This window comes from Sinohyriopsis cumingii, chromosome 2 (genome assembly GCF_028554795.1).
Source record: "Sinohyriopsis cumingii isolate HCF-2022 chromosome 2, ASM2855479v2, whole genome shotgun sequence".
In the NCBI taxonomy this organism is placed as follows: Eukaryota; Metazoa; Mollusca; class Bivalvia; order Unionida; family Unionidae; genus Sinohyriopsis; species Sinohyriopsis cumingii.
Genome location: NC_142962.1, coordinates 94930523 through 94954817, shown reverse-complemented (window position 1 = coordinate 94954817; position 24295 = coordinate 94930523). Strand labels below are relative to the sequence as shown.

The 24295-nt window shown below is 33.7% G+C and overlaps 1 protein-coding gene across 2 annotated transcripts in view; it reads left to right on the top strand.

Annotated features, from left to right (window-relative positions):
- The window catches only part of LOC149805410 (protocadherin Fat 3-like), a 65671-nt gene that overhangs the window by 16135 nt on the left and 25241 nt on the right, over positions 1-24295 (top strand). For both annotated transcript variants that reach the window (XM_089936195.1, XM_089936189.1), the window contains exons 2-6: positions 14036-14107; positions 14633-14800; positions 15686-15764; positions 17695-17876; positions 21890-22066. In XM_089936195.1, coding sequence (XP_089792321.1) covers positions 14036-14107; positions 14633-14800; positions 15686-15764; positions 17695-17876; positions 21890-22066 — 678 coding nt within the window. The remainder of the gene's footprint in view (positions 1-14035; positions 14108-14632; positions 14801-15685; positions 15765-17694; positions 17877-21889; positions 22067-24295) is intronic.

Below are 24295 nucleotides of genomic sequence, written 5' to 3'. Positions count from 1 at the left end.
TTGCGGTCCCAAATCGTTTAATTCCAATAGCAAATTATGTCATCACTATCAAAGCATGTAGTAAGTTCATCTACGAGATAATTTCAGATCGTACTGAATGTTACAATCAGAGTCCATGTCGCCTGTCATCTGTCTCTTTTTAGCTTTAGAAAGTGTATGAATGACTCTTTTCTGCAGAAAAATGTAATAATTTTTAACTCACAAGAGCACGTTCATTGTAGCTAGTTAATAGGGGGTAGATCTTTTAAACCAAATCTTTTGATAATAGACTTGAAAACTGGATAGAACAAAGGATGGAATTAAAAATAAATTTATTGAGCGAGTGAAAGAGAAACAATTTCAAGCTGATTAACCAATCTATCAATATATCTATCTCTTTCTCTCTCCATCCATCCATCCTTCCATCCATCTCCCTCCCTCTCTCTCTCTCTCTCTCTCTCTCTCTCTCTCTCATTGCTAATACAAACGCATTTTTGAAGGAAAGTGATTTACCTCTCTGCTTCGTGTTTACTGTGGGTTGGGTCAATTTAATTTTCTTTTCCTGACAGGTCAACTACTTAACGTGAAACCGTTGAAGACACCCTTAATTAATAAAACATGTACCTACAAACTCGATTGGAATGAAACCACTATATTACCTTTCTACAACCTTTATTTGATATATCCATAATACACATATAATTGATTACGAGTGTAAAGTCTGATAGCTTTATTACATTTATGAATGGTCGACGCTTAAAAGAAAGTTTAGTTGAATTTAATAAGCCGACACTCGTTTTCTAATCATATATTTATAGACAATGATACTTTAACATGAATCAATTCGCTTTAAATGGACATCGCTGAATCATTGAGTTTTAAACGCGAAAGGTGTGCAATGACAACACGTGTAAAATTGAGACCATTTGATTATAAAGGAACTAATGTACTCTGATAATACTGAGATTTATTTCTCATTTTAATAATTTATTTTAAAAAAATAGGTACTGGGAAAACTAACGTTTGTATCAGATAGATTTTAGAAGTTATAATTATATGGTCTATTAGTGGTGCTATTCAAAATAGCGTTATTATCAAAAAGTCGAAAAGTATTTCTATCATAAAAGTATTTAAAATTTGCTTCCCGTTTTGAAAAGGAGGTAAATGTAACTTCAATTTTGTTTTCCTTCTAGAAAGCATAGTTCGTGCAAAACGTTTAACGGTTCCATGATACTGACCTTTCGTACATTAGTTTTCCTCTTTTAGTCAGAAATCAAATTCTGTGACAAAGTTTTGCCTCATTTTAAACTCTTTGAAGGGGTCAAAGCAGGAGAAATATATTCCATAATGCAACTCCATTTTGTAAGTTTTGGCATGGCTATATGTTTATCAGAATCTTTCTAAGCTACTAGAAGTCTTAATATAGTTTACTTTTGCAAAGGGCATATATTTTCAAGATACTGTTTTTTAAAGTATTGGTAATCAATGTCTCTCTCGACACTATTCTAACAGTTCTCCTTTGTTTTTCCCTCCTTGTTTCCGCCAAATTGCATGTAAGGGAGAATTTATACAACGCATTCCCAGCATCGGTCACCTGGATTGCTCTGACTTCTCCCTTTAATGTAATAGAAGTCTCTGCCTGGATTCAAATTAGCTGTGCCTTCTTAGTCTAGGCGGCTCTTTATTAGATCTCAGTCTAGGCGTCTCTTCATTAGATCTCAGTCTAGGCGGCTCTTTATTAGATCTCAGTCATAGCGACTCTTTATTAGATCTCAGTCTAGGCGGCTCTTTATTAGATCTCCGTCTAGGCGGTTCTTTATTAGATCTCAGTCTAGGCTGCTCTTTATTAGATCTCAGTCTAGGCGGCTCTTTATTAGATCTAATTCCACTCTTCATTCAACAGTTTCTTTTTTGGGGGGGCACCAGACAGATGCCCCCCCCCCCTCCTAATTATGTTAATTATTTATGTGTTTTTGTGTTCCCCCAGATTTGTTGTAATGTATTATTTCATCGTTGTTATAACGTGAATTAGGAGTTCGGGTATTTTTCCAATCCCTAGTGTATCTATAGGGGAGTGTCTCCGAGAGTGATCTCACTTATCCTCTCGGTTTAACTTCCCCTAGTTTGTTTTTCCTGTGACCTTGCTAGGGTCTCCTACATCCCATGTTTGTTATATGTTTGTGTTATGGGTTATGTATGCTATATTGTGTTTTTGTTGGGATAGCTTGTTGGATCAAATTCTTGTAGTGTATAAGTTTTCCTATTATATTCCGTGTTCATATACAACGGAAGTTCTTTTTTTTATACTTTTATGAATTTGGAAGAACGGTGATGTCCCCTTAATTTTTGAATCTTATTGATTCTTATGAATGTGTTAAATCATCTTTCTTAATAAGATTAGACTGAGCTCCAGGAAGGGTTCACATTTTTTTTAATTATTATGCTTCTCCCCCATGGAGCTGGTCTATCTTTTAATTATAAATATTTCTAAATTGGTCCAATAGTGAAAAAAAGAAAAAAAGGAAAAAAAAAATTAATTTGTTTTGAGTTGCAATCCGAAATTCTGATTGTATACATTTTTTTTAAAGTTTAAAATAAATTTAAATTTACACAATTTCAATTCACAAGAATATTTGTTGAAAGTTAGTGGTAGAAAGGATAGATATTTAGTTTAAAATTATTTTCAAGAGGGGTTCCTTTCCAGATTCTGCCATGGGCCTGTTCACTTCGCGTTTCTAGCTACCTTTTAATAAGTCTGAAAAGGTCAACATAAATAAATCTCGTTTGAGACTGAGCTATTTATAAGGATTAGTGTGAATAATATTGAGTTCAGTTCGATTTTGTAATATTTATAAAATTTATATTGTGTGTTAGCTTTTCAGGAATTGAATTTAGGGTCTACCTGACTACCCACATCTTTTTTGTTTCAAAGAATATATTGCATAGCTAATAATTGTCTATGATTTAAGTTTTATTTTAAGATCATTATTACTTGGAGGTAAACATGACTACAGATGTTTAGTTCAAGGTCTAGTTTTATTTAGAAATTAAGAATGTTTTTTACGAATTTGGTGGAAAAAGTACACTCATCTTGGTTCTGTTATTGTGTCTTTTTATATAAATGTTCAGTTTTTATCTGATAGGATTTATTTATTTAAATTATTCACAGGAATTACAAAGTGCTCATTAATAATTAATACATTTTGGACTATATCACTATTTTTGGGTTTCGGTGAATATGTTGTGTCAGAAATATGAAACATATTGTAAATTTATCTACAAGATAATTTCAAATTTTAGTTAGTGTTAAAATATGAGTCCTTGTCGGCTGTCATATGCCTTAATTTTAGCTTTAGAAAGTGTATGAATGAACATTTCCTGCAGAAAAATTTCCTTGCAGTTCATAAGTATGACTCACAAGAGCACGTTCAGTGTAGCTAATACCGGTAAGATTTTGAAAACCAAAACATTAAGGATTTGATAATAGACTTGAAAACTGGATAGAACACAGGATGGAATTAAAGATTAATTCTACTGAGAGTGTGGAAGAGATATAATTTCAAGCTGATTAATCAATATCTATCTATCTATCTATCTATCTATCTATCTATCTATCTATCTATCTATCTATCTATCTGTCTGTCTGTCTGTCTGTCCGTCCGTCCGTCCGTCCGTCCGTCCGTCCATCCATTCATCCATTTATTCTATATATCTATCTAACTTTCTATATATCTGTCTGTCTGTCTATTTATCTCTCTCTCTCTCTTTCTATCTAATTATTGCCTATTCAAACACATTTTTGAAGGAAATCAATTTGCCTATCTACTTCGTGTTTACTGTAGGGTGGGTCAATTTGTTATTACTTTCCTGACTTGTCAAGTACTTCACGTGAAACTAGTGAAGACGCTCATAATTAATAACATTCACGTACGAAACTTGATTGAAATTAAACCATGCTATTATCCTTTGACAACCATTATTTTTTTCTAGCCGTAATACCCCAAAGACGTGATTTTGAGTGTAAAGTTTTGATAGGTTCATTATATTTGCGAACAGTCGACGCATAAAAAGAAAGTTTAGTTGAATTAGGAAGCCGACGCTCATTATCTAATCAATGATTTTTAGACATTGTCATTACTTCAGCGCAAATCGATTCACTTGATATGGTACCGGTTAATCATTGTGCTTTAAATACGAAAGGTTTGAAATGTAGTGGGATAAAACATGTAAAATGGAGAGCATTTGATTATAAAGGAAATAATAAACTCGGACAAAATATATATTTATTGCTGTTTTGAATAATTTGTTTAGGGAGGATACTGGGGGAAACAACTTTTATATCAAATCAATTCTAAATGTTATTATTACATGGTCTATGAGTGAATAGCGTTGCCATTAAAAATAACGTTATTATTTTTAAAAACAGCCATAATATATATTTAAAATTTGCTTTCCGTTTTGAAAAGGAAGTCAATTTAAATTCAATTGTTTTTCTAGCATGCGTATTTCCGGTAAAACTTTGAACGGTTCAAATTTACTGACTCTTTATACCCTAGTTTTCATCTTTTAGACAGAAACCAGTTCCTGTGACAAAGTTTTCAAGTTAAAGAAAGGAGAAATATATTCCATAATGTAAATCCATTTGTAAGTTTTGGCTTGGCCATATGTTTAGCGGAATCTTTAAAAACTTCTAGTAGTCGTATTATGTTTTACCTTTGGAAAGGTCATATATTTCTAAATGATTTTTTAAAGTGTTGGTAACCAATACTTCTCTCGACACTATTCTAACAATTCTTTTGTGATTTTTTTCTCCAAGTTTCTGCCATACTGCGTGCAAGAGGGTACTTATATAACTCGATTCCAGCCTCAGTCACCTGGATAGCTTGGGCTTCCTTTTTAATGTGATGGAAATCCCTGCCTATGTTAAAATTTTCAATGTGATGAAAACCCATGCCTGTGTTAAATTTTTTAATGCATTTTCAGTCAGAGCAGCTGATTAAATCTAACTACTGTCTTCATTCGTCTAATCTTCCAATTTCGAGCTACCTTTTAAGAAGTCTAAAACCGACAACATATTGAAATCTGGATTAAAATTTGAATTGTGAATAAGGATTAGTGTGAATAATAACGATATGATCTCGATCTGTAAAACTGTTTCCTTGATGATTGGCTTGTTGCTGCTGTTCAACATTCATTAAGTTTTCAATAAGTAGATACTATTTTAAATTTAACTCCCAAGCTATATAGGTCGAATGGATGCCTCGATATCAATTTTGTCCACAACCTAATATATTATAGGTCAATATGTCGAAGATTCCACTCTTTTTTGAGCGGTAAAGAATATAAGAAGATATGGATTGTTTTTGCTAAAAGGAGCTGTAGATGGGAGCTAGACATTACAACAATATCGCAGCAGAATAATGATGGCAATTTCAAACTTCTTGGTCCAGCATAAAACTTAAATGACTATAAACATGTGGTGGCTAATTTTATTTCAAAGGTATAATCTGTGAAAAAAGACTTCCTAATAACTTTTCACGAAATGTATCACTCAAAGGAAAAATATAATATATAATACTGGAGAGGGAGATTTGGATGTAAAAAATATTGCGTCAGACGGAGCACTTTTGAACCGAAGTGACAGTTTGGACACCAAATGTTAGAGTCACAGCAAAGTTTGTGCATTCTGTATGTGCTATTATCTACAATGTGTCTATCGTCGATTAATTTAATAAACACAGCTGTAATTTATACTTATCATCACTTTCTATTTAACTTTTGAAAAGTAAAGTACACGAATTTAGCGGGAGGAAGCAGTCTCTAAATATCTATCCTTTAGGATATTTATTTAATGACATCAAAGCGAGCACGGTACGATTTTATATTTGACATCAAAGCGAACACTACAATTTTATTATATTATATATCAAAGCGAACACTGTACAATTTTTTTTTATTAGGCACCAAAGCGAACACTAAGATTTTATTATACTAGACATCAAAACGATTTTATTATATTAGGCATCAAAGCGAACACTACAATTTTATCATATTAGACATCAAAACGAACGCTGTACGATTTTATTATATTAGGTATCAAAGCGAACACTGTACGATTTTATTATATTATACATCAAAGCGAACACTGTACAATTTTTTTTATTAGACATAAAAGCGAATTCTACGATTTTATTATACTAGACATCAGCGAGAACTGTACGATTTTATTATATTAGACATCAAAGCGGACACTACGATTTTATTATATCAAAGAGAACACTGTACGATTTTATTATCTTAGGCATGAAAGGAACACTACGATTTTATTATATCAAAGCGAGCACGGTACGATTTTATATTTGACATCAAGCGAACACTACAATTTTATTATATTAGACATCGAAGCGAACACTACAATTTTTTAAAATTAGGCATCAAAGCGAACACTACGATTTTATTATACTAGACATCAAAACGATTTTATTATATTAGACATCAAAGACAACACTGTACGATTTTATTATCTTAGGCATGAAAGAGAACACTACGATTTTATTACATTATACATCAAAGCGAACACTGTACGATATTTTTATATTAGGCATCGAAGCGAACACTACGATTTTATTATATTAGACATAAAAGCGAACACTACGATTTTATTATATTAGACATAAAAGCGAACACTACGATTTTATTATAAAGCAAATCAAAGAGTGCAATGTATGATTTTGTTATATTGGACATCAAAGCGAGCACTGTACCATTTTATTATATTGGACATCAAACCAAGGACTGTGTGATTTCGGAAATGAGAAACAACCCTTATTTTATTACAAGATCTTGAGATGAGAAATTTATTAATATCTGCAAAGACGACTTACGTTTGTAATGTTAACAGTACCCAAATATACCTTTAGCGTTTCTAAATTACTCCGACAGAAGTATACATGTTTTAACACTTTGCATGTAATGGAAATAAAAGCGTGCATTTCTTAAATTTGAAACTGGTGACCACCCTGTCAATAAAAAAAATGATTCAAGTACAATGACGTTTAAAAGTCTAGAAAAAGCGGTCTCCTTGCAAAATCGCTTATTTAGGTGGCTTCACCTCCCCCAGGCTTTTATGGATTCAAGGAACCCTGATAGTGTGGCCTCAATCTGTGGGTCCATAAAGGTCCCTACAGTTGAATGGTTGGCTGTCATTAGTGGGAAGGAGAGCTCGGGAACGGTCCTGCTTGCTTTACATCGCTGGATTCTTGTTGCATTTGCCTGGTGTTTCTTGCGATTTTTCTTTGCTATTTTTTTTCTTTTTTTTTTCGATTTTTTTTTCTTCTTCAAAATGTTCTAAAAGGAGGGGTTCTTAATAGAAATCATGTATGAAGAGAGATTTTCAAGGTTATTATGGTATTACTAGTCGAGGTGTTTAGGGTGTGTTTCCTACGTTATGTTATTTATAAGTTTTTAGATATTACCTCTTTAAGTTATTTATTAATTAATGTTTTTAGAGATTGAATGTTATTTATACTTTATTTAGTCGATTACACGGTTCGTTAAGGACATCTACGACATCCGATTTTGCGGTTTCCTTAGTTTTTTATAGGTGCTTCGTAAGTGAATTATTTATTAATACTTTTATAAAATTAAATGATATGCTATGGGTTTTTATGTGGTGGCTTCTAAATTTATTTAGCTAGTTACTGGGTCTTTTGGTTTTGTGGGGATAGTAATTATATTTTGTTCCTAAGTCCTGCTGAGTCGATGAATTGATTTATATTTTTATATGCTGATTGTTTATTTGTATTAAAGTCCATAAGTAACTCTGGGTATGTGTGTGGTGATCCAATCTCTTTTTGGTTTTTGATAAATATTTTCCGAGCGGGTTGATATTTTGGGCATATATTGAATACGTGGTGTAGATCTTCGGTGGTGTGGCAGTTAAAGCAGTTAATGGTTGCTGGTTTGGGTCCTATAAACCTTCCAAAACTGCTTGCTAGTTTAGTTTTTCCAGTTATTATCCTGTTTATGGTTTTCTGTTCTAAATAGGTACCCTTAGGTAGCTGTATGTTCCTATCTACTTTTTTTTTTGGGTTTCATGGTGCTTTTTACCTTTTGTGGAGGAGTTCCAAAAATCTTGCCATGTTTGGTCTATATATGTTTGTGCGAAGCTTATTGCTTCTGTAGAGCTATAGTCAAGCTTGATAGAGTTTTGACCTCCTAGTTTGGTTTTTGCAACTTTGCTGTTTCGTTGCCAGAGATTCCAATGTGCGACGGTATCCATATGAGCTCGAGTAATTGATGTGCTGTGGTGATCAATTGGCATGCTCTGTCGAGGAACTGTTCCCTAGAGTGTGTATTGCGATTTTGGATCGATTTGATAACGCTTAGGGAATCGCTTATAATGACTGCTTTAGGTATTTGGTTGTCTTTGATCCATTGTAGTGATTCAAGTATAGTCCAGAATTCAGTGGTGTAAATGGAGCAATAGTCAGGTAATCTGGATCCCGTTTGTATATTGAATTCAGGGATGACTATTGCTGCTGCTGTTCTTGGTGGGTTGTTTGTTTTTGATCCATCGATATATATTTTAACATAGTCCGGGTATTTTTGGTTGATTTCGTTTACCAGTACAGGTTTTAAAGTTTTCTTGTCCTTCTTTATTGCCTAATTTGGTAGCTTCAATGTTAATCCTTGGTGGTTTTTGTAACCATGGTGATTTGTTCTGGTCTGTATTGTTTGTTACCTGTTTTTTTAGTAGAGGTATCTTTTCTCTTAGTTCAAGGATTACTTTGCCACTTGGTGTGATGGGTATCGTTTTGGGTTTGAAGACAACTTTACACTTATTTATAGCTATTTTGGTGGGATGGTTGTCTGGGTGGGTATCTAATCGAATGGAGTATCGGAGGAGCAGATCTTGCCTACGTAATTTTAAGGGTAGTTCTCCTGTTAGTGTTTGTAGTTCTTCTAATGATGTTGAGGGGAGTGTTCCTGTGCATAATAGTAAGGCTTTTCTCTGGATAGTGTCAAGTTTTTGTAGTACAGGTTGCTTAGCCGAGTTATATGCTTGGCAACCGTAATCCAGTTTTGATCTAATTAGGCTTTTATATATCGTGAGGAGGGTTTCCTGGTTGGATCCCCAGTCAGTCCCTGTGATGTTCCTGAGTAAATTGAGATCTTTGTTACAATTCTGGGTGAGTTGTTCAATGTGCTGTTTCCATCTGAGGTGGTTGTCAAAGAACATTCCTAGGAATTTTACTACTGTTACTACTACTACTACTACTACTACTACTACTACTATATCATTGTTGATAAGAAGACTATTTCGCTAATTATAATTATTTCCACGCTTATTACTTATACGACATTACTACACATGCGTGCCTAAGTGTCCCCACCCGTATAAGCTCCTCAACCACAGGATGGTTCCAAATTCCGTAGCCGTTGTGCACTCACCATCCCGAATAAAGTTTTCATGTTTTACGTCTCTATCTTAAAAGGGTAGGAGGCGGTGGCAGAATTATAAATACATACAATCACTCCTAAGGTATGGAAACATAATTCCAACCCTTTTTTCCAAATACGTCAGGATAATAATTAAGTAAATTTTCAGTCAGTTGTTCTTTGTAAAGCACCTATCATAATGGTAGTGTCAATAAAATTGACGTACTTCAGTCTCAAGATACGTTTTCATCGTGTACTTTAATATCTAACCTTCTGCTCCAATGAGTAAATGCTACCAGTGCATTGGTGGATGGGACAGATCAGTGAGACTATCAAACAAGCATACAGACACATAAGGCAACTTGGTCAAACTTTACGATATATGTATTGTTTGAATCATTACCATACGTTTACAATATATGTCATTATTACGTTTACAATATATGTCATTATTACGTTTACAATAGATGTCATTATTACGTTTATAATGAATGTCATTATCTGTAATAAACTATGTCATTATCTGTAATATGTTCAAATCAATAGAGTACGGGGATTGCAGTTTCGATTGTACCAAATGTTGACAAATCTTTTATTAGTAAGTATATACCTGTTGGATTAACAGTGGAATTTTGGAATATATCCAACTGTTAATACATCATATGAAAGTCACCTCTATCAGAAAATAAATTGTTTGGTAGTATCTTTGTATAAGTTTACTTATATGTGATTTATTATTTCTTTGCATTAGTATGAAATATATTATTGATTATTGATAACACAAAGATAATGAATAAGTTTGTTTTGCCAAATATTGATGTGTTCCATTTTTTCTTCAGCACATGAAATTGTTAATATTGTTAATAATTTGAAACTAGTTTATTAATATGTTAAATAAAAGACTGAAAAAGTTGGAACATGGAAAAATAATTGTCTACTTGTCTGAATAATGTATGTAGTTACTTACAAAATGATACAATCAGCTTTTTGTTGTAAATTGACTGACCATTATAAAGCTTCTTGAGACATCGGCCCATTTCATTTACAAGGAGCGTTTCACCAATCGAGTCTTTTATTTCTTATCTTTGCATAATCAGCTGTGTCAGTAAGACTCTTCACATTTTTCATGTAAATACAATCTCTTTGAAAGCCGCAAGAGTAGTCTAAATTGCAACGCTTATGTGATAAAAGATATAGTTATGTAGCCTACTATGGATATGAAATTGCAGAATGGGTGACGTCTTCTACTTTATGGAACGGATTTTCGACAAATTTATTTGAATTGTATATTTGTGTTAAACCGAGAGCTAGTTATTTGTTGTACCTTAGTCAAGATTCCACTTGCATAGTTTTCAGTCGTGTTTGTTTTGGAAACAGTTCGTTTTCTTGAAATGGTTTGCAAAACCAAGACCATTTTGATCCATAAACGATTGAAGCGCCTTAAAACAGTTGAACTAAAGGGGAGGGGTTGGTTCAGTGTTGCAAACATTATGTCATTGTGGCCTTGTATGAACTCTTCTCCTTGTAAAGAAGATCAGAGGTTTCAATTTAGTGAAGAACATGTTTGCGAACAATGAGGGGTATAATGCTAATTAACACGATATATTTATTTATCTTATGAGGACACTTTTGGAATCGTTTGTAACTTGTCAAACAAGTTTAGTTTTTGAAGAAAGGCATCTGCTAAGGAGGAGGTTCAACCCAAGAAAACAGTCCAATGGGAGCACCACAGACAAAATAGTTTTCTGTATGACACAATTAATTAGATTATCCAGTTAAGCGTATCATAAAACAATGATTATAAAGCCTTCAGTATTGAATGAAATTACCATTCTGATAGTAGTGTCAACACCATCATATATAAAACAAAGGTTATCTAATTTCCGTCCAGGATAAGTACAATTTTAACTAATTTTATTCAGAGTCATGCTACAAAATAATTTGTCATCAAAATATTTCCTCTTGCTAAAATGCGTTAAACGAAATTATTTTGCTAAATAGGATCGTGCATATATTGGTAAAACAGGGTAGCGAAAAAAATACTCAGGGTCTGAATAATTTCATGAGTAGCAAAATAAAGTACTTTTTGTTCAAATTTTCTCCTCGCTAAAACCAATCGAACGTTTCAATTTCGTTTCTTACGTTCTTGATCTATCAATCTCTTTCTTTCTCTCTCTCTCTCTGTCTCTCTCTCTGACCGCTCCGGTGGCCTAGTGGTTAGAGCGCCCGCCTCGGATGCGGGAGGTCGTGAGTTCGATCCCCGGCCGAGTCTTACCAAAGACTTCTAAAAATGGTACTAACAGCTGCCTCGCTTGGAGTTCAGCATTAAAAGTTAATGTTAGGACTGTTCGTCCTGGTGTCAGGATAATGTGACTGGGTCGGACATCATGCTACATGTCTGTGGCATGATGCCCCAGTGCTAGACATCACTATAAACTGTCACACTGCAGACATCGTAGCGATATGACTGAAGTTTCAGTCGAATAATAGTTATAGTACTTTTTTGTGTCCACAAGGCAGTTCAGTTTCTTTGGAATATATATTATTATCTGTCACATATTCATATTATTGCAATACATTGATTATAGTGAGCGTTGTGTGTTATGTATGGTAGATCTTTCATGAATTGTGGTTTTCAAATTTATTTGTCATTCAATTTAATTGAATAACAATTTTGAAGGCAATACATTTTGTGTGCCCCTTGCAATCATAATTTCTATGGGTTAACTATAAAATATATGACTTCTTAATGGTGAAGTATAAATCATCAAAGAAAGGTTTCTTCTTGGCTGAAAGCACTGTACATTTTTTCATAACAAGTGTTCTTTTTTATTTTCTCATTTTTTTGTACTCGTGATTATAGTGAGTTAACAAATGCATATTCGTTCAAAATTAGTTGCTATAGGTTATTATTTTAAAGTCCAGCCAGGAGATCAATTTGTGTATCTAATACACATAACACAAATTATGTTTGTGGTAATTCGCCACAGAAAATAGACAACAATGTCTTTCTAACTTTTTAAGCAATGAAAGTAGTTACACATGAATGACAAAATGAACACTCTCATAAAGAGTGATCACGGCTGCTTAGGATGTACTTTATTATATTACCCGACAAATTTACAGCGGAGAATTGTAACACCCAACATGTGATTCAACTTCAGTTTTTAAAATCTTCCTTTGATCAAACTTCGCATTATCAGTATTTCACAAGGCCACATCATATTTCGGTCCAGAATTAAAAGTTGATCATATCTTCTTGAAAAGTGTGAAAATGTAGTGCCACACTTTTAGCATCTATCTGATTTAAGTCTAATTTATGCATGTGGCCTAAATTAATCAGCCTAGACTGTGTGTTTGGGAAGCAATGCTCTCTTAAATGAAATATTTTGTAAAATCAGGATCACTTTGATTAATATCCTACTGAAATTATTTACAGGTGTTGAGTTGCTCTTTGCAGGGCTTAAAGCCGATAGTTGTAAACAGGCTTGTGTTGTTCTGAGCGCACCGTATTTTGAAAAACAAAAGCTTGTCCATGTTAATGTCGCGTCTCGCAAAAGCTATTTTTACAACAATAACGTTGAATAATTTGAGAAAATGGCAAACTGATCGGCATTTTAAAAAATCAGTAATAACTTTTATCATCAAAGAACTCAAAATACAGTACAGGAATGATTTCTTTATTTTGAAATGAGGCGTCTTTTGGTGCTGATTTGTAGTTTGTTCTTAGGATCTCACGGAATGAATACAAATGTGCTAAACATACCTTGCTCAATCAAACCAACGTGGCGAAAAATAATGACCATATGGTGTAGGAAAATTGACAGCAAGATCTGTAGATGAGTATTTGACACTGTCTAATAAAGTCTTGATTAATTTTGGTAGCTTACATTTTTAATCAACCTATCATTCACTGATACATTGCTGTAATTGTTGTAAATAAATTTGATATGAGATATTCAGTTAACTGCTTACATTCCTAGAAGATAAACTGAGAACACAGAAAACGTTTTAGTGTTCTTGCATTTTACGGAACAATCTACCCATCATTCCTCAGAATGCATCTTAACACTTTTAGATTCAATCATTTAATATTAAAGAAAAAGAAATGTTAAGTACAAATGTTAGAGGGCAGGATGATACTTTGAGATGATGATGTATTGATGATAAATGTTCCCAAGGTTTGAAAAAATAAATACAAAAAGAGTGTCGACATTTACCAAAGTTGACGAGTACTTATAAAAATAGTTATCCAACTCTTCTTGTGCAGTGTACAATGTAATGGATACCATTATGGCCTATACATTTAGTTATTGTATACATTGAATATTACACAATTCAAAACGAAACACATTATTTCAAAATTATAAATCGTGTTTAGCCATGGACCTTTTTGTTTTGATGATACTACATAGAAACAGTAAATGAACTATTTCATAATTATTGTTAGAAAGTTTTTGCAAATCAATAAATGTTGATGAGATATATATCTCCTTTGCCATACTTCAGCATTATATGTAATATTGTTAGGCGGGTGAATATTTTTCGCTTGCATTAGTTTCATTCAGATGTATTATCTTTTATGATAGTGACATTTTATTAATATATTTTTCAGAATGTACCGCTGTGGACTTCATAGGGAAAACCCAGCCATATTTATACAACTCTTCCATCGATGGCACTATAGGTTGGTAATTATAGAATATTTTCCATTGCTGTATCCCTTCTACAAATCAGGCGAAATTTATCCTAAAGGAGATAAACGTAGATGGCTTGATCTGTCTCTTTGATTGATGAAATGACAATCCAATGAATACTCATGGGACAATAAACGCCCAGCAAAATTTTTAATATGGATGTGGGTACGAACTGTCAGTCCACCTGACAGTATAAAAAAGTATGTATCTGTGCAGGTTGGTGTCTGGGGGGGTAGATCTTTTATTAGAGAAAGTAATTTAATAGAGATCACTTATCAGAGAACGTAATTTAACATATTTCGAAATATTATTATAACTGAAATTGCTAAAAATCTCATTTTATCTTAGAACCATGTAAGTTTTATGTCATTAGTGACCTTTCATAAATAGTGCGATTAAATTTATTGATTTTTCTTTGCAAAATTACAATATGATAAAAACCTTGAATGGAGATAGTTCCCGGTTTTAAGAAAGTTCTATACTGACATATCTTTAGTCTTGGTTTGATCTTGCAGGTTATGCATTTCTTGCGGAAGATTCGGTGTATCAGTTCCCATGCTGCGGAATCGTTAAACAATGGCAAGCGTTTATTAAACAAAACACGGGGACAATGTTGTTCGAGGTGTGGAGGTCAACTTCCGGAACTGCCTACAAACTTGCTGGATCCAATGAATTTGTGGCATGTACGTGGTTTAACAATTTGTATTACAATGCTTTAGACAGTTAATATAGATTCAATAAAACATTAAAACACAAATATTGCGCGCTATCAAAAGTCATTCTTAATATTTGTGCACCTTTTGTTTACTGTCTTGTCTGTTAGTTTTCGAACACTTTTTGCTTGTTATTTATAAATAAACGAATGAGGAAAAAGATATCATTTTCATACGAAGGCAGAATTCTAAAACTCGTTTGTAATTACCAAAGGTTAACTGTGCTAACATAGTAAAAATAATAAATAAAATATAGATTGATTGTTATGAAAAATTAAAGGGAAGGACAGCAAAAACCATGTAGACATGGAGCTTTCATCCAGATATATTTCATCATTACCAAAGTACATTTTCTTTTCAATCGGAAGATCATATTATAAGGCTTTCGAAAATATTAATTTGTCCATAAATGAAATTAATTTTGATCTGAATTTTGCAGGAATCGAATCTTTCCCTTCATTTCTAGTCGCTGTTACTGCTAATACTACTAAATCGTCGTCTTTGCTCTTGCAACATAATCGCTATTGTCAGCATATTTTTTTTTGTCTCCATTCTTTCATTTTAATTTTTTTAAAATTTATTTCCTACTCCTCATTATTTTCTTCTTTTATATTTTCTACTCCACTCACGTCTTTTACTTCCTGACCGTAATCAAAATGCATGAATTGTTTGGATACAAAATTGTAGTATTTAACACGAATTAGTTGGATAAGAAAGTCTCTTATTCATAAACTTTAAAGATAATTGAGCCAGTAATGAAATACCAAGTAACTAGTATTTCGGAAATCAAAAGCAGTGTAAGAAATTAAACTATTGTGGCGTTTAAAAGTATGCTATTTAATTTTTCATTTTCAGTAGCCACAAATATGTTAATTACACTGAATGTTGCAAGTGGTGCAGAAATGACGGTTTATCCCGGGGACTACATCGGATGGTGAGTGAAAACAAAACAAAACAGACAGCAACAACATCAGCGGCAACAACAACACAACATGAATGTATACCAGGCCTGATTTGACAGCTATTTGATACTTCCAAATGTTATTTTTAATCTACATATCTTACATATATCAGTTAAAATGGCATAGTCATCTTGTGCTTATAATTGGTGGGAGCGAGGGTCAACACATTAAAGTTAATCTAATCCATTGTTTAACTTAACTCTGCTAATTATTCATGCTTGGATTATTTAATTGTTTTCAGTCAACCGAACTGGGTTGAATTTTATGTTGTTTTTATTGGGGTGGGTTGAAAACATTTTATTATTATTATTATTATTGTTCTTGTTGTTGTCCTTGTTGTCGTTCTTGCTGTAAAAGAATTTGATTACTTATAAGTGAAATCACATTTCAAAATACATTCACTACACCTTAAAACAAAATTTTCATTAAATGTACTGTAATCTGCATTAATCAATTTATGACCTTTTCACAAAGAAAATAAATTGCATTACATCCCTTTAAAGATGCAGTAACTCATTACTGTTTATATTAGGGAAATGAATAATTGGATCATTATGTTAAATTCACAAAAGTTTAACCTTTCATTTGTAAAATACTTAACTGGGTGATCTACAAAGAGTCTATATGGAAAATATTCTGGTATATAGAAATGTAAATGCATTTACCCATACTGGAGAAATTCGGGGGGTCGGATTTGGTACTCTGACTGGTTTTGCTACCATGATATATTTTACAAACTTTAAATCAAGAAAAATGAAAATAATTGTCACCTTTAAAATGTTGCACTAGCATAGCCACTTAAAAATTGTTTAGACGTCTCTTGGGGACGAATCAATTTTCAAATATGCGTGAGATGCAGGCAGTTGCTAGCAATTTGTTTTTTAATGTCGCACTGACACCGAAATCAGCCGATCTCCGAAGCCTGAACAATTAACTTTTGTCTCTTTCAACTAGACTTCTCGTGTGGTTCGGTGAGATCTTCGCCAAACGTCTGGTAAAAACCTGAAAGAACGAGGTTTTCCCATGACTTCAATAAGCGGCTTGATTGTTTGATTGGTAGACGAGATTAGCTACCGTAATACTTCATTTGTAATGACGAAAGAACGTCATATTTGGCGTAAACACAGACAGTTTCATTGGCTGATTGATTCACACGCCTCTTGCATCAGAGCCTACTGACAACATTACAGAGAGTATTCCTGGATAAATTGTGTGTGTGTGTGTGTGTGTGTGTGAGAGAGAGAGAGAGAGAGAGAGAGATCGAGATCTGGAGATCTTTTGATTCTACAAAACTTGACACGGGCTCGTTCTATCTATTGGGCTCTGGGTTTCCCAGTGGTCAAAGGTGCTCAGTTTTAACGACCGCTCACATCTCACCTCTGTTCGCATTGGCTCGAGTCTTGACTCGACCAACCAACCTGGGTACGTGAGAAAACTTACGTATACCTTCCCATGAGTCGATGGTTCTTCATAGTATCGTTCCGGGGTCTTCTTCAACCAAATATAACGGTCGCCATTTATAGCTTATTATGTGATGAAAAATGGTGTTCAACTCCATGAACAAACAAACCTTTCTGTCTGTAACAATGTACCATTTTGACTGATCCCTTTGTGGCAGAAATCTGACGGATCCATGTGAGAGTCTCGTTGAACGAGGATATATTGCTATCTTGTCTTTTAATTCGCGACCCCTAACATATCTCATGAATAAAACCGATAAATCAAAGAAGTTACATAGAGGAAGCAACAGAGACCACATAAAAAGTGACTTACAACACAAAATTAGACATATGGATCGACAAGGTACTCACTATGTCTATTACGTAATCCTTACGAAGAAAAAAGATGTTGATCATAGTCGAAATTCAAATTAAATATTATTTCCTATGTTATATATCAAAGGTATACAGAGTATGGTGAAATGGTATCATATACAGCAGGCACCGGTCCTGAAGCAGACAACATCAAATACACTGACCTTCGCCCCAGTCAAACCGCTTTCACTCCTGGCATGAACCTGGATTGGTCTTCAGCTGCGGCATATCAGAACAGAAACTATGGCATCCGTGCAACGATAGATGCAAGTGAGATAATAACACGATTCTTTTTGCTTTAGTTACATTCAAAAGTGAATGAAAATGATTAGAGGTGTGTGTGTGTGTGTGTGTGTACAGGAAGAATGTATGGGCGGGTAGGTATTTGTGCATTTTATTCTTTCTTATCTTCATGATGTACTTGCACGTTGAAAAATTAAAACGGCTGATCTATATGTAATTTTAATAAACAATATTAAATCTTTCTGACGCTACTTTAATTGATCGAAAATTGAAAGCTTGGTAAAATTATCTAGAGAAAATAATTATTAAACTTCTGATGATTCAGAATAAAATGTACGATGAAGAGAGACAGTGTGAAGACATAGATGATATTTTCTGACAAGGAAATGAAGAAAATAAGCTTCGAGTTTCAACCTCCCAGAAATTGGTTATTTAAATTCAAATAGCTAGGATTTTTTATTTATTTAAATGATTTGAGACTAAAAAGGTCAACTACTCCTTACAGTAAGACTTACACCCCTAGTGATTTGATGAAAGGTAAGTTTAGGATACCTTGTTAATTTTTTGAAAATTTGAAATCTAGACTTTATAAAGCATAACATATTTATCAGTAATTTCTTATATTGGCAAAATGAAGGTGGTCATATACTATAACTTTCGTACTTTTATTGATTTCTTCTAAAAGTAAGTTTTTGCAAAGATTGCCGCTCAGAATGACAGATATTAATTGGTATATCCTAAGTATACCAGTTTACAAAAGATCATGTAATAGTTTAACAGATTTACCTTACGTTCGCCAATTTTCAATTGATCAGATAATGGTTTGACAGATTTACTTAACGTACCCTAGTTTACAATTTTAAATGTGCTGTTCCTTGTTATTTTATAATAATAAACTGGAATTATAATCCCTTTCTGAACAAAAAACTTTGTATGACAGGGCTACATATGTATGTGCAAATATAGCAAATTAGTATATAAAAACATTAGCTGTCGTGTTTTCATATTTACCTGCAGAATAAAATACATGTTGACCGCAAAAAATCAAGCTATCAGCATATATATTTCATTCAACAATAACGACTTCAATGTAGGGAATAAAGGTTTACTCATTTCATTTAAACATATTATAGTAAAGTATATGAGAACACCCTTTTAATTTACAGCTTCGTTCTAATTATTTACATAATTCTACTGTTGTATTTTCTAACATACTCTACTCTAACTTATTTACATAATTTATAATTGAAGTGTTTGGTATTTAAATTGAATTTTAAAGTATGATAAATTGAGTTATAAAACTGTGCTATGAAACGGCAAATTGTTCAAATATTTGAACACATTGACAGTATAGTGGCAAGGAGCAAACACTCTAGTCGTTGATGTATGTAAGTTTACATTGACGTAAACTGAGCAAACTATCACAAGTACAACAAATAAGGTAAGAACTTATTCAGTTTACCTCAATATATAATAGTAAGCAATATGACAATACTTATTTTATCTGCAGATACATTCAAACAGGTTTAAAATATTTCAAATTACTGACACTGATACATGAAGTTTATATCATTCTGATTTGCTGTTTGACTGAGAGAATAAGGTAATAAGGCTATAAGGGAAATATTAAATTCTGCACCTTGTTAAACTAATTAAACAAACTGAGGATGCGGTATTATTGAACCAATCTTGTAGCCCACGATATATGCCGGTGTAAGTGTCGTAAGTAAGTCAATAATGAAAGAAACTGACAACTGAATAAGCACATGCTATAAACGGACAAATAACAACTTCACTTCTAATTTTTGAAATTGATTTCTTTTATTTCATTGGGTGTTTAAATTGAAGGCGTGCCCTCGAAAAAAAACAATATGTTTTAGTTTTCGGTGGGGACAGTGTTCAGAATGATTTACATTATGATCTTGCAGTATTGCTACCAAATTAAAGATATATACTATACCTTGATAAGAAAACATAATGGGAAAGTGTGTGGTAAGGAAATAATGGTTTCAGCTGACGAAATACAATATATATTCTTCTCAACAACAATATGTTAAGAAACAAAACTTTAGGCGCTTTATGTAATTATTATTCGTTATTTTCATACTGCCTCGTGAAAACATGTCACTCTTCCTTCTTTTATACATAAATAAATGCAACAAACTGACAACGAACAAGTGCAAAACTAATTATTACTAGCCTAAGCATTTGCAATTCTCTTTCATTCCTTGTCAAAGACAAACACAAATCAGAGACAAAAGAAATAACAAACACTAAAAGCGTTGAAATTACAACAGTTTATATGACAATTTCTAATGGAATTAAAGCTTTAAAATGGTTCATGTTTCACATAGTTAGCTTCGACTTGATTGATGATATTGAAAACTAGATGGTGTTGACCTCTAATGTATGTAGCTATAGCGACATCTTATTTTAAATGTAAAATGATGTAACCGCAAATTATATCCAGGAGATTTCATTGTTTCGGTAATGCAGGTAATGGCCATAGAAATAATAATGCCATCGAGAACTACAGAAAAAGTAGTAATTATAGGTGAGCGAGTAATACGCAAACTGAATGAATTATTTAACAAAAGTAATAGTGGCTGTAAAAGACGATGTTTTTATTTGCGTGTGTATATCCTTTTTCTAGTCTTCTTGGTTTGACACACTTTATTTCAAATCTCTACGGTGGCGTATCCATTAAGATTCATTTTCTCTACTGGTTTCGGAACTGCAGTTGGGGTCGTGATAAATTGCAGCGAGTGTTGCATCACTGACAGTGTGGCCTGGTGCAGAGAAGTGTTCTGCGACTGGATTGATCATTTGGTGTAGCTTTTCAGCTTCTACAATATGCAGAAGGCCGCAGATCTTAAATGTGATGAGATAAATTATATTCTCTGTTTTTAACGTTCTGTTTGATTCATGTATATTCAATTTTTCGCTTGTCGCTGTACTTTAGAACTTGCTGTCTTTATGATATGTCGACTGGCTTTGCACTTTCTATCACCACATGGACCTGATTTGCCTGGATGGTCTTGGATTGTGAATGGCGCTAGATTCACTCTGATTATGATATTTTTTTATTTTCGGTCTGTGAGAGGCAACTAATGTTTTGTTTCAGGTGTTTAACTTTAGTGTGTCAGAAGATTTTTTAGTTTACTTAGACTCACTCCCCTCGTCTGACAAATAATTTATTATTATTATTATTATTATTATTATTATTATAGACAAGATTTAGACTCAGTTTCTCCTTGTGGTCATGGTTGCTGGAGAAACGAGGCATAAAAAAGCAGGTATTCAATATTGAAGGTATTGGCTGAGGCATTGACATACAACAGGCAGTAGAGAGCTAGCTGAAGCAAAATAGGGATCCAGTCTGGCCACACGCTTCTATCCGATGACTTTTAGGACACACGGTACTAATGGTATGGAAAAATGGGAACCAGCCTGGAAATTGGTGAACATAAAATAGAGTATATATAGGTTAGGCTGACCAGGATTGCTTAATAATGTAAGTTATGTTGTACGAAAAATAATCTTTTGAGAGCTTATCCTATTTGTAAGTGAAAAAATAAAGACATTGTTTTATTGATGGAATTTCAGTCCTTTAACAGTCTTGAGTTTGGAACACTCATTACTAAAATTAGCACCTGACTCTCTGGTGCGGAATTGAAAGCACATGTTTCAAACACATGCAGGTCCAGAAAATGCCGCGGCTCGTATCCTTTTCTTTACACAAAAGGAAGGTGACATCCAGGTTTCATCCATACTGATAAATAAAGGTTTGATCATGAGCATTCAAACATTTTAAGTTATTGAATTTTTAATATCATGTTGTTTGCATAGATTTACTATGGGAACTGAATTAGTACCGTGAGTCCTATAATACTCATCAGAACTGCCGCTGACTGTCAAAGAGCGATATGGACAAGCAAGATAGATACTAGAATTACAAGTAACAATTTACCTGATTTCAATCAAGAAATGGAACAAAATGCGCTACATTTAGTTGAAAATTTTCATTATCTTTTTGGCAGATTCCCCGCCGTTTTTCACAAATCTGAATTTCTTCATGCTGGCCCAACCCACATGGGCTGTGGGGAACCTGGTTTACACCGTGTCAGCAAACGACCCAAACCCTTCAGACACCACTATTACCCAACTGAAGATAACCATGAATACAGACAGCTACTTCAGTTTCGATACGACAACTCGTAAGAACATATGTTTTGTTTTTAGCTCACCTAGTCAAAAGCAGGTATTTATGTCACGTGCCTCCTACGGTATTATTTCTAATACCGGAGAAGGTGGATAATTAAAATTTAAATAGCTCCGAGCCCCCAGTCAGCAAGGCCAACGGTCTAGGTATATGAATAACTCAAGGTAATAGTTATAACAATTTAATAAAATATATCAAATGTATTCAATAATTTCATCAACAAAGTTCTCAATCGGAATTTCTTTCGAACAAATACAATCAATGACCTATTCACAGTTGCCAATAACGATTTCATCATATGAAATTAAAGGCATTAAGTGAGAGTGTTTCCTTTCATTGTTGTCTCTGTTACTCATCTGTCAATCATTGTCCGCCTCTTGTTTCTCTTTAGTACGTTCGGTACACTTGACTACGTGCTCTCCTGGCACTTCCGGATCGTTTTTCCGACTTCCGGTTCTCTCTGTCACGTACTCATTCCGGCACTGCACTTCCATACAAACTGCTGCCGTCACAATAACGCCTACCATGCGCTCTCCACATGCCTTCTCTGTCTCCGATCCTAAAATGTCGACTCTAGCACCCACCCGGAAAACTCCTTCAAGAAGCCTTTGTTCGCAAATCCAAACCTAGAATTTCACTAGAATTCCTTCCCGCCTTTTAACTTTTTTTAAAAGGGTGCTCTATCCTATTTGATCCTCGCAGATCAGTTAGAGAGGCTCTCCTGTCCTACTTTTAAGTGTGTGCTGTAATATATGAGTTGTTATTATTTAAGTTGTTTTTTTTAAGTTATTTTCATTTTATTTTGTGTATATACTTTTTGTATTTATATATCTGCAAAATAATCTTTAAAACATTCATCATCCAGTAGATATGTTTCCATCATTTTATGCTCTTCCTCTTTCTTTTTTCTTCTATTTTCCCTTCTTCTACTTATCTCTTGTTCTTTTAAATCCTCTGTTATGGTTAGTTGTTGTATTTACCTAGATTTGGTCTCTGTTTATTGTAATTCCTTTTTGGTTTTGTTGGCCCCGTCTTTGTTCTAGTTGTTTAAGTTTTTCCTGTTCGGTGTTTTCTGACGTAGTACTGGTTAATACTTGTTTTTTTTGTTGTTGTGGTTTCTTTTTTGTCCAAGTACTTATTGCTGTTTTTGTTTTTATTTTTGGAAAATCTTTTACTTGTTATTGTTGCTGCTGTTGTTGTTGTTTCCCCATCTGAATTTCATGTATTTTCTGTTGTTGAATTTGAGATTGCTTCTGTCTTGGTTGTTCTTGTTGTTGAAATTTTTTATGTACTAGTTGTTGTTGTTTTTCTGCTTGGATGTGGGTTTTGTTGTTGTTGAGTTTGCTTCTGTCCTGGTTGTTGTTGTTGTTGTGTCTCTTTCCGCAGTTGTTTTGCATCTAGTTTTTCTTCTCTTTGGCGTTCGTTTGTCCCTTGGTGGGATTGTTGTTGTTGTTGTTATCTTATATGTTCTTCCTGGGTTTTCATTTTTGGAAATATACTTGCGGTCACCTCATGGATTTCTTTATTTTGTTCTTTGCTTATCGCTGCTTGAGTCTCTTCTTGATTACTTAGGTATATATGCTGTAATTGTTGTTGTTCTACCTGCTCTTCATGTTGGTTTGTTTTTTGGGGTTATTTCGGCCATCGCTACTTATGTTTGTTTCTTTTGTTCATTTGTCCTCTCTTCGGTCTCCTGATTGTTTGGGCATTTGGGTGAAGTGTGACCCGTTCTCTCACACATATTGCATGTTCTGTGGAGGATATACCTTTTGTACCAAGACTTTGTTAGAAACCCGGTTAGGTACAAGGTCTTTTTCATCTCTCGCAATCGCGTTTCTCAGTTTTTAAAAATTCTAGTCCCGTTGTATACAGATGTTTGTGGGATGTTTGCTAGTCTTGACGAAATAACTTTTATGCTAAATTTATTTTCGAAGCTTTCCACTGGGATCTCCAAAGGTATGTCTGATATGTGGAGCTCTCCTGTTTGTTTCTTTGTTTTTTTAGGACTGGTGATAGCTTTTTTACTACAACTCTTTCCTCCATAATAGTGATTTCTCCGTTTGGTATTATCGGCATGTTCCCTCTTGGGCGTAGAATGTAGCCTTTGTATCCATTCCTTTTTATTGAATATGTTTGATTCACGAAATCTGGGTTAAGTAGTTTCAGTGCTATCATCACTGTAGATGTTGAGGGTATTTTATTCCTTGGTGTTGCTGATATGTAT